This window comes from Ylistrum balloti, unplaced genomic scaffold (genome assembly GCF_031769215.1).
Source record: "Ylistrum balloti isolate Yb309-2 unplaced genomic scaffold, AGI_CSIRO_Ybal_v1 Utg370346, whole genome shotgun sequence".
In the NCBI taxonomy this organism is placed as follows: Eukaryota; Metazoa; Mollusca; class Bivalvia; order Pectinida; family Pectinidae; genus Ylistrum; species Ylistrum balloti.
In genome coordinates this window covers 179,786-194,060 of record NW_026782248.1, presented here as the reverse complement: position 1 = coordinate 194,060, position 14,275 = coordinate 179,786, and the positions used below count along the sequence as shown (strand labels likewise).

Genomic DNA, 14,275 nt, shown 5'->3' with positions numbered 1-14,275 from the left:
ATGGCGGCGATACATGTAGGTACTTAAAAGTTTCGTGTTCCGTGATTATAACAGGATGTTCTATTTAAAGTAACGCGTGTTAATTCAGTTTCATAAGCAGTCGAGCAAAAGATACTCCTCTGGTGCAACAGGTCACCATACATAGCGACGCACTGCAAGAGTGGTAACCGTGGTGTCGCAAACTCTGAGCTGAACGAACTTTTATCAATTTTGTTGCATCAAAACTTTTCTTCCAGAGTTTACCGATATCATCACATCTCATGATATCTTTATTCTTGTTAAAACTGACTGTGTTTATGTCCTTAATTTATCACATGGTTGTTCATATTTCATAAGCTTGATAGATTGTTTAAATTTGCTTCTACACGTACTGATTCTGAACACGTTCACGGTCAGAGTGTCTAAAATAAGTAGTAGTGCAGGAAATTTACTTTTAGGTTGTATTTATATACCAAAAAACAACACTCCGTACTCGTCTCCTGAGGCATTTAATGAAATTGAAAATGGGTTGCATGAACCAATTAAATTTTAGTAATATAATGTTAATTGATGATTTTAATGCCGAAACTGGACAACACCCAGATTATAATATATCAATTCTTTTAATTGATAATGATTATATTGATATTCTATATGACTTTTTGGACGATTATGACTATTTGTCTTTGTTGAACGATATTTTATAGCGTTCTAACCAATGTGTATCTAGACCTAATAATTATTGGTATAAATCACACGAATTATGTAGAAATAGTTACTTGTATATAGCAAATGGTAGAATTGGTAAAGATCAAAATGTTGGGAAAACATTTGGCGATACCATTGTAATTGTCTGTAACACACTCCATACAAATCAAATGATCGTCATATTATTTAAAGGCATAAATAAATCCTTTCCCCCGATGACGGGGACAACAAAGTACATGTGCCTGGCCCTGAGCCGCCGTGTCGTCGTAACTCTGTCACAAGGTTAAGATGGCGGCGATACTATTTCCTTTTTAGGTATTTCATAGTTTCGTGTTCAAGGAATATGATAGTATGTTCTATATAAAGTAACATATGTTGATTTTAAATTTTTTGAAGTTTTGTCACAGTAAACTGACAGAAAACTTAACCGATTGCGATCAAGAATTTGAATCTATTCAAATTTGATGGTGACTGATATCCGAACTTTTCAAAAATAGTTTGGTAATTAGTTAGAAGTATGCCCTAGGTACTCCTGTCAACTGTATCCATTAAAAGATTAGAAATGGGTTTGCATGTACATTGTTTAACGAGGAGTAAAGGAATACCAGTGTCTAGTCCTATGATATGCGATATGATATGATATATAAAAGACATTTCCGAGGAATTATTTCTTCCATGTTAACCGATCATAAAAATTGTAATGCTATTTTGTATAAAGTCCCATTAAAACATCCTTGGCAGGTGCTAACAGGGTTTGGCGCGGTAGGCATTTAATCTGACCAAAGGACATATGACACTTGACTACTAGACGAAAGTGATAACGACAGATGTATGAAAACAGTTTGTCCTAACCAACTTATATTGTCTCTCTGCCCATTTTTCTGTATTTGCGTGTTACCTCGAATTGCGATTATTTTAACATTATTTTTGTAAGGTTTTTAAGTATTTGGTAACCTGAGCGATTGCCATTACGCTGGCCAATCGGATTTTGGTCCGAAGGACTAGTGAGCGTTTAGGATATACTGAGGGTGTCTGTCCTCGTCTGTCCGTCAACGTTTTCTACAGCTCGCTTCTAGTCATGAACGACTTACGGATTTTGACCAATTTTTTTCCGAAAACAGAAAATAGAGCAAATTCTTTCAAATACTACATCTCCTGTGTGAATAAATAGATTTTGTTCCAAATTTGGTCAGAAACAATGATCTGCGTGACAGATGAAAGAGTCCTGACTATTTGAAATGAGATATGAGATATCTTCTTAACCACATAGGATAAACAATTTACATGATAATCCAGTTTTCTTTTCTACTATTTGACGTTTTATTAACTTAGCTAGATAAACCTATTTAGTCAGTTAGAGTTAGGAAATATTTATCTATTTTAATAAATATGATACTTTATTTGGTAATCTGGATTTCGTTTTAGTAAAGTAGATACATCTAATCATTAAATGAAATCTCTCATAAACGAAAGATATGTTACAAAAAATAAGATACATTTACAATTAGCTAGTAAATCAGATATCTGATTTAATTCAGTCAAATGCTTGATCAAAGTTGCTCCATGAATAAATAACAATTTTGCTTGCCACAAGTCAATAATAATATCCTGTTTCCGGAAATAAATTCGTATGAAACCAGAGTAATTCCGGATATGACAAAACACTGATTATTTTTAATGTTTATTTACAAAAACATTTCTACTTGTCTGTTGTCAATATGTGTATATAGGCAGCTTCTATTGTCAAACTAAGTATCCGACACGATTTTTAATCCAAAACTCGGTATATCTTAAATAAGACATTCTATATTATATATATCTATATATACTCAGAATTAATTCTATTCGTTTATTTTAGTTATTTTGCTGATACTGTGTTACATAGCAATATCGATCGTTTGTTGACAAAATAGTGTACATACACAATCAGTACAACTTATGCATGTTTTTGTCTTCACGTTGACCGGTATTACACGACGGAAATATAAGGTTGTTTTCCACGTATATAAATCTGTTTCTGGACAGTAACCGTCAACATGTTCAATAACATAAAACAAGCAGGCGAATATCAGGAAAAGATGCTTAGCACACTTTGAAAGTATTTTGTGACCTTAAAATTAAGTGTGAGCAGACAGAAAAAAACTGAAGATTCCTTACCGGGCAAAATATTTAAAATATTGAGCTTTTAATCTCTACTTCTGTCAGTCATTGTCAATGAAATAATGTCTCGTAATTTCATCAATTATAAAATAATACAAAATACAAATGAGTGTATTTTTAATCTTTATTAATCAAACATACACTGTATATATATATACATATATATAAGCAATAACATGTACCATTTTCTTAATCAGAAATAAATATAGTCCATAGTTTAAATTTAGATTAAGGTAAAAATTATGATACATATTAATTTCAATATACACCCCACAAACTAAACAAATCGTTATCATCATAATTAAGAAAAACTGCAGATATTGTTATCGTCACTAGTTCTAGAATCATGCATAACAAGTATTTGCCTAGTGTACATTAACTGTATATTTTTGACTACAGTATTGTCAGTGTGTATATCTATGCATTGCTTCAAGTCAATTGTAAGAGAAAAATAAATTTCAAAGTATTTTTTACCACAATTAAATAAAAAACAAAAAACAGTACACACATCTTGTGAAAATCATCAACTTCTATTCAAAATCTTCAAAATTAGATAAGAATGGTTTACAGCAATAAACAAAACATAAGTCATAATGTTAATATCATCATAGAAATTAAAAGCAGGAATAGAACTCTATAAAAATAGGAAAATAATTCTAAAAGAATTAATACATAGGGTACTTGATACATACAATGGGTAGCAAATTGATTATTTGATTGATGATATCACGTGAATTACACGAATGAGGAATGAAAGTTTACTTCATAGTTTGAATTTAAAACACGAATAGTTACGTAAGCAAAAGTGTAAATGTGAAGATAAACTCGGCCATACTAATTATCTAATGTACACACTCAAGAACAGGCGTAATCCGGACCACTATAAATAGTAACAGTGTTGGCTAATAAATGACATACAATCTACACGGGAATATCAGACGTCCAGTTCAGTCACGTGTTTTTTATCTCGTTTTATTCAAACATTCAGTGTATAATACTTTGGATTGATATATAGCCGCTCAAGTTTGAAAGGTGTGAACTACACACGCGAATTTAAGTCCTTGACAATTCAAAAAGTGACGAGAAAATGAAGACAAAATTCTTAACATACTGATTTGTACAATATTTACATGTAAGTCGCCAGCATCCGATAGCGGCTTCTAGGAACTCCAAATAAAAAGAGTGTTTCATTTATTGACGGCAGTCTGTAAAGTGAGCAAAGAAATTTGAAATGGGGAATAATTTCAGAATGAAATCTATGGCTTTGGTCAACATGTATACTTATTGTGTGCCCACCTGGAAATAGGTTATATCGAGCATGAAGATAACATACAAGTTTACCATCGAGAAGAATATGACACCTCGTTTATTTATCCACATCACCTTGTAAAGTGCTAAATGAAAATATCGATGCTTCCTGCATATCAGTCTGAATGACATCAACTTTATGGTATTAAGTCTATGTATAAAGTCCACGTTTTTTACAATGCTGTCTACTGTACTTACGGTTACGTCTGGTACAGCACAGAGAAACGAGGTCGGTGTAGCCTATTTAGTGAAGTGTTATATACAAAATGTCTATGTATATTTGTATTGTAATATCTTAATTCTTCTGCCCCTGTGTCCGACCCAAATTGTACCGTCCTCGTGTAGACTGATACACTTAGGTACAGCTCTGTCAGATGTATAAATAGTCCTCATACAGCGTCCAGTGTTCCTGTCAATCAGTAGTACTGACTTGGTGATCCATTCCGTTACAAGGACATCACCAGCTCCGTCAAAACAAACATCAAACGGATAAAAATTTGATGACTGAGTAGAACTTCGGTTTGGATTGGTCGTACCGATGTCTTTGCAGTGAAACTTCAGGTTGAGGTGTTTATCCATCACGATGACGTACGGTTGTTTGTCTTGTTCCTTACCAGCCATGTAGTTATCAAAAAACATGTCATCACGGTCAACAACAGCTACGTCACTGGTCTGTTTACATGACGTCATGTGATGAGGAAATACTGCCACCTGTCTACAAGGACCTCCTGCTCTAGATGATACCGCCCGTCCGTCTGTAGTGAACAGCTGTATTCCTCCCATCATCCCCACCACTACCATGTCATCACTGGTCATACAAAGAGCACGTGGCGTGTCGGTGACGTTGAATTGTTGAACAATATCACCACCTGTCGTGATTTCCCAGATACTTCTGTCATCACGCACACAGAACCACACCCTGCCTGTTGTCGGGGATATGGATATCGAATCGACTTTAACCTTACAATCGATCTTCTCCTTCACTCTGCCTTTAGTATCCACCCGGTACACACTATCACTTTTCCAGTACGATAGCCACGCCTCGTCACCAGTAAGACCCCTACGACATACATCGCAAGAAATTGGCGTCTTGAACTCGTCAAGAACCACGGGGGTCGGAATCGGTTTGTATGACTGATCCTGTCCGTCGACTAGTATGTTACCGAACATATGTTCCAACAGTTTAGTAGATATGCTTCCGGGTTTGAATTCCACTGTCTGTAATCTACCGGGAGTAGGTGGATCAGTGGAGGTATTCCTGATTTCCCGTACTAACGTTGTGATGTCGACCGTATTGCCATTTTCCAATACTTCCTGGCATCTGTTCAGTTTCGGATTCAAGTCCTCGGTCAGATGTTTGTTTAATGCCGTTTTGTTTTTCTCAGAAATAGTCGCATTCAATTTTTCTAACTCGGTACACATGTTCACTAACATATCGATATTTCTGTCGATATCGTCTTTCATCTTTTCCCCCTGACGTTTAATGTCTCTGATAACTGCCTGATATTTTCCCCCGTTTGTCTCATTCTCCCGAATATCTTCCTGAACTTTCGGAATGTCGACCTTGGAGAGTTTGTCAACATACTGTTGTATTTCCTGTTTCTGGCTCGTCACATATTCAGTGAGTTTTCCCGATGTGTGACCATTGTGACTGTCTGTAACACAATCCATACAAATCAGCTGATCGTCACACGATTTACAGACATAAATAAATCCTTTCCCCTGATGACGGGGACAACCAGGTACTGGGATCTGGCCCTGAACCGCCATGTCGTCGTGCCCCTGTCACAAGGTTAAAATGGCGGCGATACATGTAGGTACTTGAAAGTTTCGTGTTCCGTGAATATAACAGGATGTTCTATTTAAAGTAACGCGTGTTAATTCAGTTTCATAAGCAGTCGAGCAAAAGATACTCCTCTGGTGCAACAGGTCACCATACATAGCGACACACTGCAAGAGTGGTAGCCGTGGTGTCGCAAACTCTGAGCTGAACGAACTTTTATCAATTTTGTTGCATCAAAACTTTTCTTCCAGAGTTTACCGATATCATCACATCTCATGATATCTTTATTCTTGTTAAAACTTACTGTGTTTATGTCCTTAATTTATCACATGGTTGTTCATATTTCATAAGCTTGATAGATTGTTTAAATTTGCTTCTACACGTACTGATTCTGAACACGTTTACGGTCAGAGTGTCTAAAATAAGTAGTAGTGCAGGAAATTTACTTTTAGGTTGTATTTATATACCAAAAAACAACACTCCGTACTCGTCTCCTGAGGCATTTAATGAAATTGAAAATGGGTTGCATGAACCAATTAAATTTTAGTAATATAATGTTAATTGATGATTTTAATGCCGAAACTGGACAACACCCAGATTATAATATATCAATTCTTTTAATTGATAATGATTATATTGATATTCTATATGACTTGGACGATTATGACTATTTGTCTTTGTTGAACGATATTTTATAGCGTTCTAACCAATGTGTATCTAGACCTAATAATTATTGGTATAAATCACACGAATTATGTAGAAATAGTTACTTGTATATAGCAAATGGTAGAATTGGTAAAGATCAAAATGTTGGGAAAACATTTGGCGATACCATTGTAATTGTCTGTAACACACTCCATACAAATCAAATGATCGTCATATTATTTAAAGGCATAAATAAATCCTTTCCCTCGATGACGGGGACAACAAAGTACATGTGCCTGGCCCTGAGCCGCCGTGTCGTCGTAACTCTGTCACAAGGTTAAGATGGCGGCGATACTATTTCCTTTTTAGGTATTTCATAGTTTCGTGTTCAAGGCATATGATAGTATGTTCTATATAAAGTAACATATGTTGATTTTAAATTTTTTGAAGTTTTGTCACAGTAAACTGACAGAAAACTTAACCGATTGCGATTAAGAATTTGAATCTATTCAAATTTGATGGTGACTGATATCCGAACTTCTCAAAAATAGTTTGGTAATTAGTTAGAAGTATGCCCTAGGTACTCCTGTCAACTGTATCCATTAAAAGATTAGAAATGGGTTTGCATGTACATTGTTTAACGAGGAGTGAAGGAATACCAGTGTCTAGTCCTATGATATGCGAGAAATCGCAGATGTTTGACAAAACATTATATTAAATTGTTATTGAAAAGGGCATGGTGGTTTTCTACAGTATTTGCTATGTTTTAATATATAAAAGACATTTCCGAGGAATTATTTCTTCCATGTTAACCGATCATAAAAATTGTAAGGCTATTTTGTATAAAGTCCCATTAAAACATCCTTGGCAGGTGCTAACAGGGTTTGGCGCGGTAGGCATTTAATCTGACCAAAGGACATATGACACTTGACTACTAGACGAAAGTGATAACGACAGATGTATGAAAACAGTTTGTCCTAACCAACTTATATTGTCTCTCTGTCCATTTTTCTGTATTTGCGTGTTACCTCGAATTGCGATTATTTTAACGTTATTTTTGTAGGGTTTTTAAGTATTTGGTAACCTGAGCGATCGCCATTACGCTGGCCAATCGGATTTTGGTTTTAGCTCATCTGGTCCGAAGGACAGTGAGCGTTTAGGATATACTGAGGGTGTCTGTCCTCGTCCGTCCGTCAACGTTTTCTACAGCTCGCTTCTAGTCATGAACGACTTACGGATTTTGACCAATTTTTTTCCGAAAACAGAAAATAGAGCAAATTCTTTCAAATACTACATCTCCTGTGTGAATAAATGGATTTTGTTCCAAATTTGGTCAGAAACAATGATCTGCGTGACAGATGAAAGAGTCCTGACTATTTGAAATGAGATATGAGATATCTTCTTAACCAAATAGGATAAACAATTTACATGATAATCCAGTTTTCTTTTCTACTATTTGACGTTTTATTAACTTAGCTAGATAAACCTATTTAGTCAGTTTGAGTTAGGAAATATTTCTCTATTTTAATAAATATGATACTTTATTTGGTAATCTGGATTTCGTTTTAGTAAAGTAGATACATCTAATCATTAAATGAAATCTCTCATAAACGAAAGATATATTACAAACAATAAGATACATTTACAATTAGCTAGTAAATCAGATATCTGATTTAATTCAGTCAAATGCTTGATCAAAGTTGCTCCATGAATAAATAACAATTTTGCTTGCCACAAGTCAATAATAATATCCTGTTTCCGGAAATAAATTCGTATGAAACCAGAGTAATTCCGGATATGACAAAACACTGATTATTTTTAATGTTTATATACAAAAACATTTCTACTTGTCTGTTGTCAATATGTGTAGATAGGCAGCTTCTATTGTCAAACTAAGTATCCGACACGATTTTTAATCCAAAACTCGGTATATCTTAAATAAGACATTCTATATTATATATATCTATATATACTCAGAATTAATTCTATTCGTTTATTTTAGTTATTTTGCTGATACTGTGTTACATAGCAATATCGATCGTTTGTTGACAAAATAGTGTACATACACAATCAGTACAACTTATGCATGTTTTTGTTTTCACGTTGACCGGTATTACACGACGGAAATATAAGGTTGTTTTCCACGTATATAAATCTGTTTCTGGACAGTAACCGTCAACATGTTCAATAACATAAAACAAGCAGGCGAATATCAGGAAAAGATGCTTAGCACACTTTGAAAGTATTTTGTGACCTTAAAATTAAGTGTGAGCAGACAGAAAAAAACTGAAGATTCCTTACCGGGCAAAATATTTAAAATATTGAGCTTTTAATCTCTACTTCTGTCAGTCATTGTCAATGAAATAATGTCTCGTAATTTCATCAATTATAAAATAATACAAAATACAAATGAGTGTATTTTTAATCTTTATTAATCAAACATACACTGTATATATATATACATATATATAAGCAATAACATGTACCATTTTCTTAATCAGAAATAAATATAGTCCATAGTTTAAATTTAGATTAAGGTAAAAATTATGATACATATTAATTTCAATATACACCCCACAAACTAAACAAATCGTTATCATCATAATTAAGAAAAACTGCAGATATTGTTATCGTCACTAGTTCTAGAATCATGCATAACAAGTATTTGCCTAGTGTACATTAACTGTATATTTTTGACTACAGTATTGTCAGTGTGTATATCTATGCATTGCTTCAAGTCAATTGTAAGAGAAAAATAAATTTCAAAGTATTTTTTTACCACAATTAAATAAAAAACAAAAAACAATACACACATCTTGTGAAAATCATCAACTTCTATTCAAAATCTTCAAAATTCGATAAGAATGGTTTACAGCAATAAACAAAACATAAGTCATAATGTTAATATCATCATAGAACTTGAAATCAGGAATAGAAAACTATAAAAAAGGAAAATAATTCTAAAAGAATGAATATATAGGGTACTTGATACATACAATGGGTAGCAAATTGATTATTTGATTGATGATATCACGTGAATTACACGAATGAGGAATGAAAGTTTACTTCATAGTTTGAATTTAAAACACGAATAGTTACGTAAGCAAAAGTGTAAATGTGAAGATAAACTCGGCCATACTGATTATCTAATGTACACATTCAAGAACAGGCGTAATCCGGACCACTATAAATAGTAACAGTGTTGGCTAATAAATGACATACAATCTACACGGGAATATCAGACGTCCAGTTCAGTCACGTGTTTTTTATCTCGTTTTATTCAAACATTCAGTGTATAATACTTTGGATTTATATATAGCCGCTCAAGTTTGAAAGGTGTGAACTACACACGCGAATTTAAGTCCTTGACAATTCAAAAAGTGACGAGAAAATGAAGACAAAATTCTTAACATACTGATTTGTACAATATTTACATGTATGTCGCCAGCATCCGATAGCGGCTTCTAGGAACTCCAAATAAAAAGAGTGATTCATTTATTGAAGGCAGTCTATTATCAAATATAGAGGCCACTTTTCTCTCTGACTGACATTCGTAAACGGTAAAAGGGGGACAACTCAAGAATGAGGAGACCGTAATACAAAAACACGTCTCTGAAACTCTCAATTTAAATCCAACTTTAAAAGGGAAAAATCTTTGTTAACAGCAACTCAACGAGTTCCGTCAATTTGATTTCAGGAAAGGTCTTTTGTTTATTTTTATCATTAATAAGTGAGTAAAAAAAAATTGAAACTGGAATGAAATCTATGGCTTTGGTCAACATGTGTACTTATTGTGTGCCCACCTGGAAATAGGTTATATCGAGCACGATCTCATTCTCCTTGATTTGCATTGAAGATCACATACAAGTTCACCACCTGAAGAATATGACACCTCGTTAATTTTATCCACATCATCTTGTAAATTGTTCAATAAAAATACCGATACTTCCTGCATATCAGTCTGAATGACACCAACTTTATGGTATTAAGTCTATGTATAAAGTCCACGTTCTTTATACAAAGCGGTCTACTGTACTTACGGTTACGTCTGGTACAGCACAGAGAAACGAGGTCGGTGTAGTCTTCTTAGTGACGTGTTATATACAAAATGTCTATGTATTTATTTGTATTGTAGTGTCTTCATTCTGTTGTTCCAGTTTCCGATCCAGAAGGTACTGTCCTCATGTAGACTGATACACGAAGGTGCCTCTCCGTCAGATGTATAAACAGTCCTCATACAGCGTCCAGTGTTCCTGTCAATCAGTAGTACTGACTTGGTGATCCATTCCCTTACAAGGACATCACCAGCTCCGTCAAAACAAACATCAAACGGATAAAACTTTGATGACTGAGTAGAACTTCGGTTTGGATTGGTCGTACCGATGTCTTTGCAGTGAAACTTCAGGTTGAGGTGTTTATCCATCACGATGACGTACGGTTGTTTGTCTGGTTCCTTACCAGCCATGTAGTTATCAAAAAACACGTTTTCACGGTCAACAACAGCTACGTCACTGGTCTGTTTACATGACGTCATGTGATGAGGAAATACTGCCACCTGTCTACAAGGACCTCCTGCTCTAGATGATACCGCCCGTCCGTCTGTAGTGAACAGCTGTATTCCTCCCTTCATCCCCACCACTACCATGTCATCACTGGTCATACAAAGAGAACGTGGCGTGTCGGTGACTTTGAATTGTTGAACAATATCACCACCTGTCGTGATTTCCCAGATACTTCTGTCATCACACACACAGAACCACACCCTGCCTGTTGTCGGGGATATGGATATCGATTGGACTATAACCTTACACTGTATCTTCTTTTTCACTCTGCCTTTAGTTTCATTCGGTACACACTATCACTGTCCCAGAACGATAGCCACGCCTCGTCACCAGTAAGACCTGTACGACATACATCGTAAGGAAATGATGGTGTAAAATCGTCAAGAACCACAGTTGTCGGAATCGGTTTGTACGACTGATCCTCTCCGTCGACTAGTATCTTACCGAACATATGTTCCAACACTTCAGTAGATATGCTTCCGGGTTTGAATTCCACTGCGTGTAATCAACCGGGAGTAGGTGGAACAGTGGAGGTATTCCTGATTTCCCGCACTAACGTTGTGATGTCGACCGTATTGCCATTTTCCAATACTTCCTGGCATCTGTTCAGTTTCGGATTCAAGACGCCGGTCAGATGTTTGTTTAATACCGTTTTGTTTTTATCATAAATAGTCGCATTTATTTTTTCTAACTCGGTACACATATTCACTAACATATCGATATTCTTGTCGATATCGTCTTTCATCTTTTCCCCCTGACGTTTAATGTCTCTGATAATTGTCTGATATTGTCCATCGTTTGTCTCATTCTCCCGGATATCTTCCTTAACTTTCGGAATATCGACCTTGGAGAGTTTGTCAACATACTGTTGTATTTCCCGTTTCTGGCTCGTCACGTATTCAGTAAGTTTTCCCAATGTGTGACCATTGTGAATGTCTGTAACACACTCCATACAAATCAGCTGATCGTCACACGATTTACAGACGTAAACAAATCCCATCCCCTGATGGTGGGGACATGTACCAGGTACCGGAGTCTGGCCCTGATCCGCCATGTCGCCTACAGAAAGTGTGTAGGGCTTTATACACCTGTCATATGATAACAATATGGCGGATACACGTTTTGTTTATCGGGAATATGATAACATCCTCTATAAAAAGTAGCACGTGAGGTTACAATACACTTGACTGACTGATATTTATATCTTTGTCGAACGAGAATTTAAATGTAGTCCAAACAAGACTTAGATGTATCCCAAAACGAAATTGAAGGCACACGAAGTAAGTTGATTGGTTCCAGTAGGAAAAAAGCTGACCAATCACAGGCTGATGTGCTCCTTTTGAAGATCACAAACGAACGACACCCAATTTCAAAGCCATTACAATATACCCTTATGCGATCTCGAGATTTGTTTGAAGTACATCAAAGAATCAAAACCAGTCTTTTCCTCGAGTCCACAAGGTGTCGCACATGGAACCCTCAGTTTTGCCATGACATATTCCAAGGACACAGATAGTGAAAGTGATCGTAACACCTGGATTATTGAGGATGAGGAGGATGAGTTTGTTAATTTGACAATTGGAGCCTCAAAGTAGCTAAACGATGCCCGGTAATAGTGATTCAAGCGATTAATCGTATCGTTACTCGGATCATATTTAAATAAGATAAAAAGGCATTTAAAAATAATTAGTGATATCTTTTCACACAAAACCACCAAACTCACTATTTTATCAACAATTTATTTTAATCACAAATTTCAATTTTGTGCTATTTTTATAAATGTTTCACTTTTCTTATGCTTGCTGTAAAATACGGTGTTACACGATTATATTGCTATTTCTGCTTACGGTTGGCTTTTCATTGTGCATTCTGCTTTTCAGCAAATATGTAGTGTATAACTGTTTTGTTTAATTTGCTTCATTTTACCATACTGGTGTGTTTCGTGTTTGTTTTGTTATACCGTTTGCTCGTAGATTAGCTCTTCAAAACTTATGTTTTTTATCTGTACATAAGCGATATCAATCTTATATCTTGTACTGTTCGTGCCTACTACTGCTCCATTCCGCACGGGAAATACAGAACAAACGTCACGATAGAAGAACAAAGAGAAACACAGAGGAGGACTCTATTGTCAAGGGCAGTGTACAGACTACACAGTATCCGAAGTACACAAACTTTGTGTCAAGGATAGGACGATCAGAAGCTGAGTTAGTGGTCCATGTGCGCCTTTCCCCCATTGATTAATACTTTGATTGTACCGCCAACTTTCTTCACTAGAAGGTTTGTCAAGGAATGACACAGGACCATCCTCACAGGAGAATGTAATGCTGTTTGGTGGTATCTACAGAACTGTTATGCGCGATAGTGCGCTATCCATGGCTGTGCCAAGCCGTTGCTGACAGGCGGTATCTCGGAAAGCCAAGGATGTTGCTGTAAGTACAAACTTAAGTAAATCAATTATGTCTTGGGTATGGAGAAATATGCTCTTTCGCCATAACCGGCCTACCTGTAGGCGGCTCCAAATGACACCAGGTGCTTTGTCAATTAGTGTGGTGCAGAAAAGAGACACTACATCGTGTGAAATAATTCTTGACGTTTTGGAAAAGTACCGTGGACAAACTTTCTGCAAGGTCTTTCGAGTTTGTGACATGCTTTGATTTTGATTGTGGGGTGTTAGAATGTTTGCTAGTAATCAGGAGACATTGTAACCAATGGAACCAGTATATTGCACTATGGGCCGTAATGGATTCATTTCTTGCGATTTTATTTCCTTGCTTTAAATATAATAAGGTAGCTACCAGTCTTTTTAAAAAAGTTTCGTCTTTGAGCATTGTCATATTTGTCAGTGTCCATGAGGAGTGTAGCATTCCCCTAATCATGATAGAGCAGTCCTTGCCTGATTTTCAGGTACAATGCATTCTTCCATCGATAAGACGTTTGCTGGTATTTTCGTAGATTATAAGATACTGGCCACTTGTGACCTCAGTTGATCAGCCTCAGTCCTTGCATGCTTACTCTGTGGCTACAAGAAAACCTCTGGAAATATGTCTCTCACTTTGGAATAATTTAAACTCTTACTGAGTTTGGCATGGTTTCAGTCAAATCTCCAACTATCATTGTGCTGCTATTC

At 35.7% G+C, this 14,275-nt stretch overlaps 1 protein-coding gene and 1 pseudogene across 1 annotated transcript; both read right to left on the bottom strand.

Annotated features, from left to right (window-relative positions):
* Nucleotides 1-3,367: 3,367 nt before the first annotated feature.
* Nucleotides 3,368-5,927, bottom strand: LOC132553746 (uncharacterized). Its single transcript, XM_060218019.1, has one exon. It carries the CDS (start codon nt 5,923-5,925, stop codon nt 4,426-4,428), a length of 1,500 nt encoding a protein of 499 aa, XP_060074002.1. The 5' UTR covers nt 5,926-5,927; the 3' UTR covers nt 3,368-4,425.
* Nucleotides 5,928-10,703: 4,776 nt separating this feature from the next.
* On the bottom strand, nt 10,704-12,199 carry LOC132553754 (uncharacterized; annotated as a pseudogene).
* Between the last annotated feature and the right edge of the window lie 2,076 nt (nt 12,200-14,275).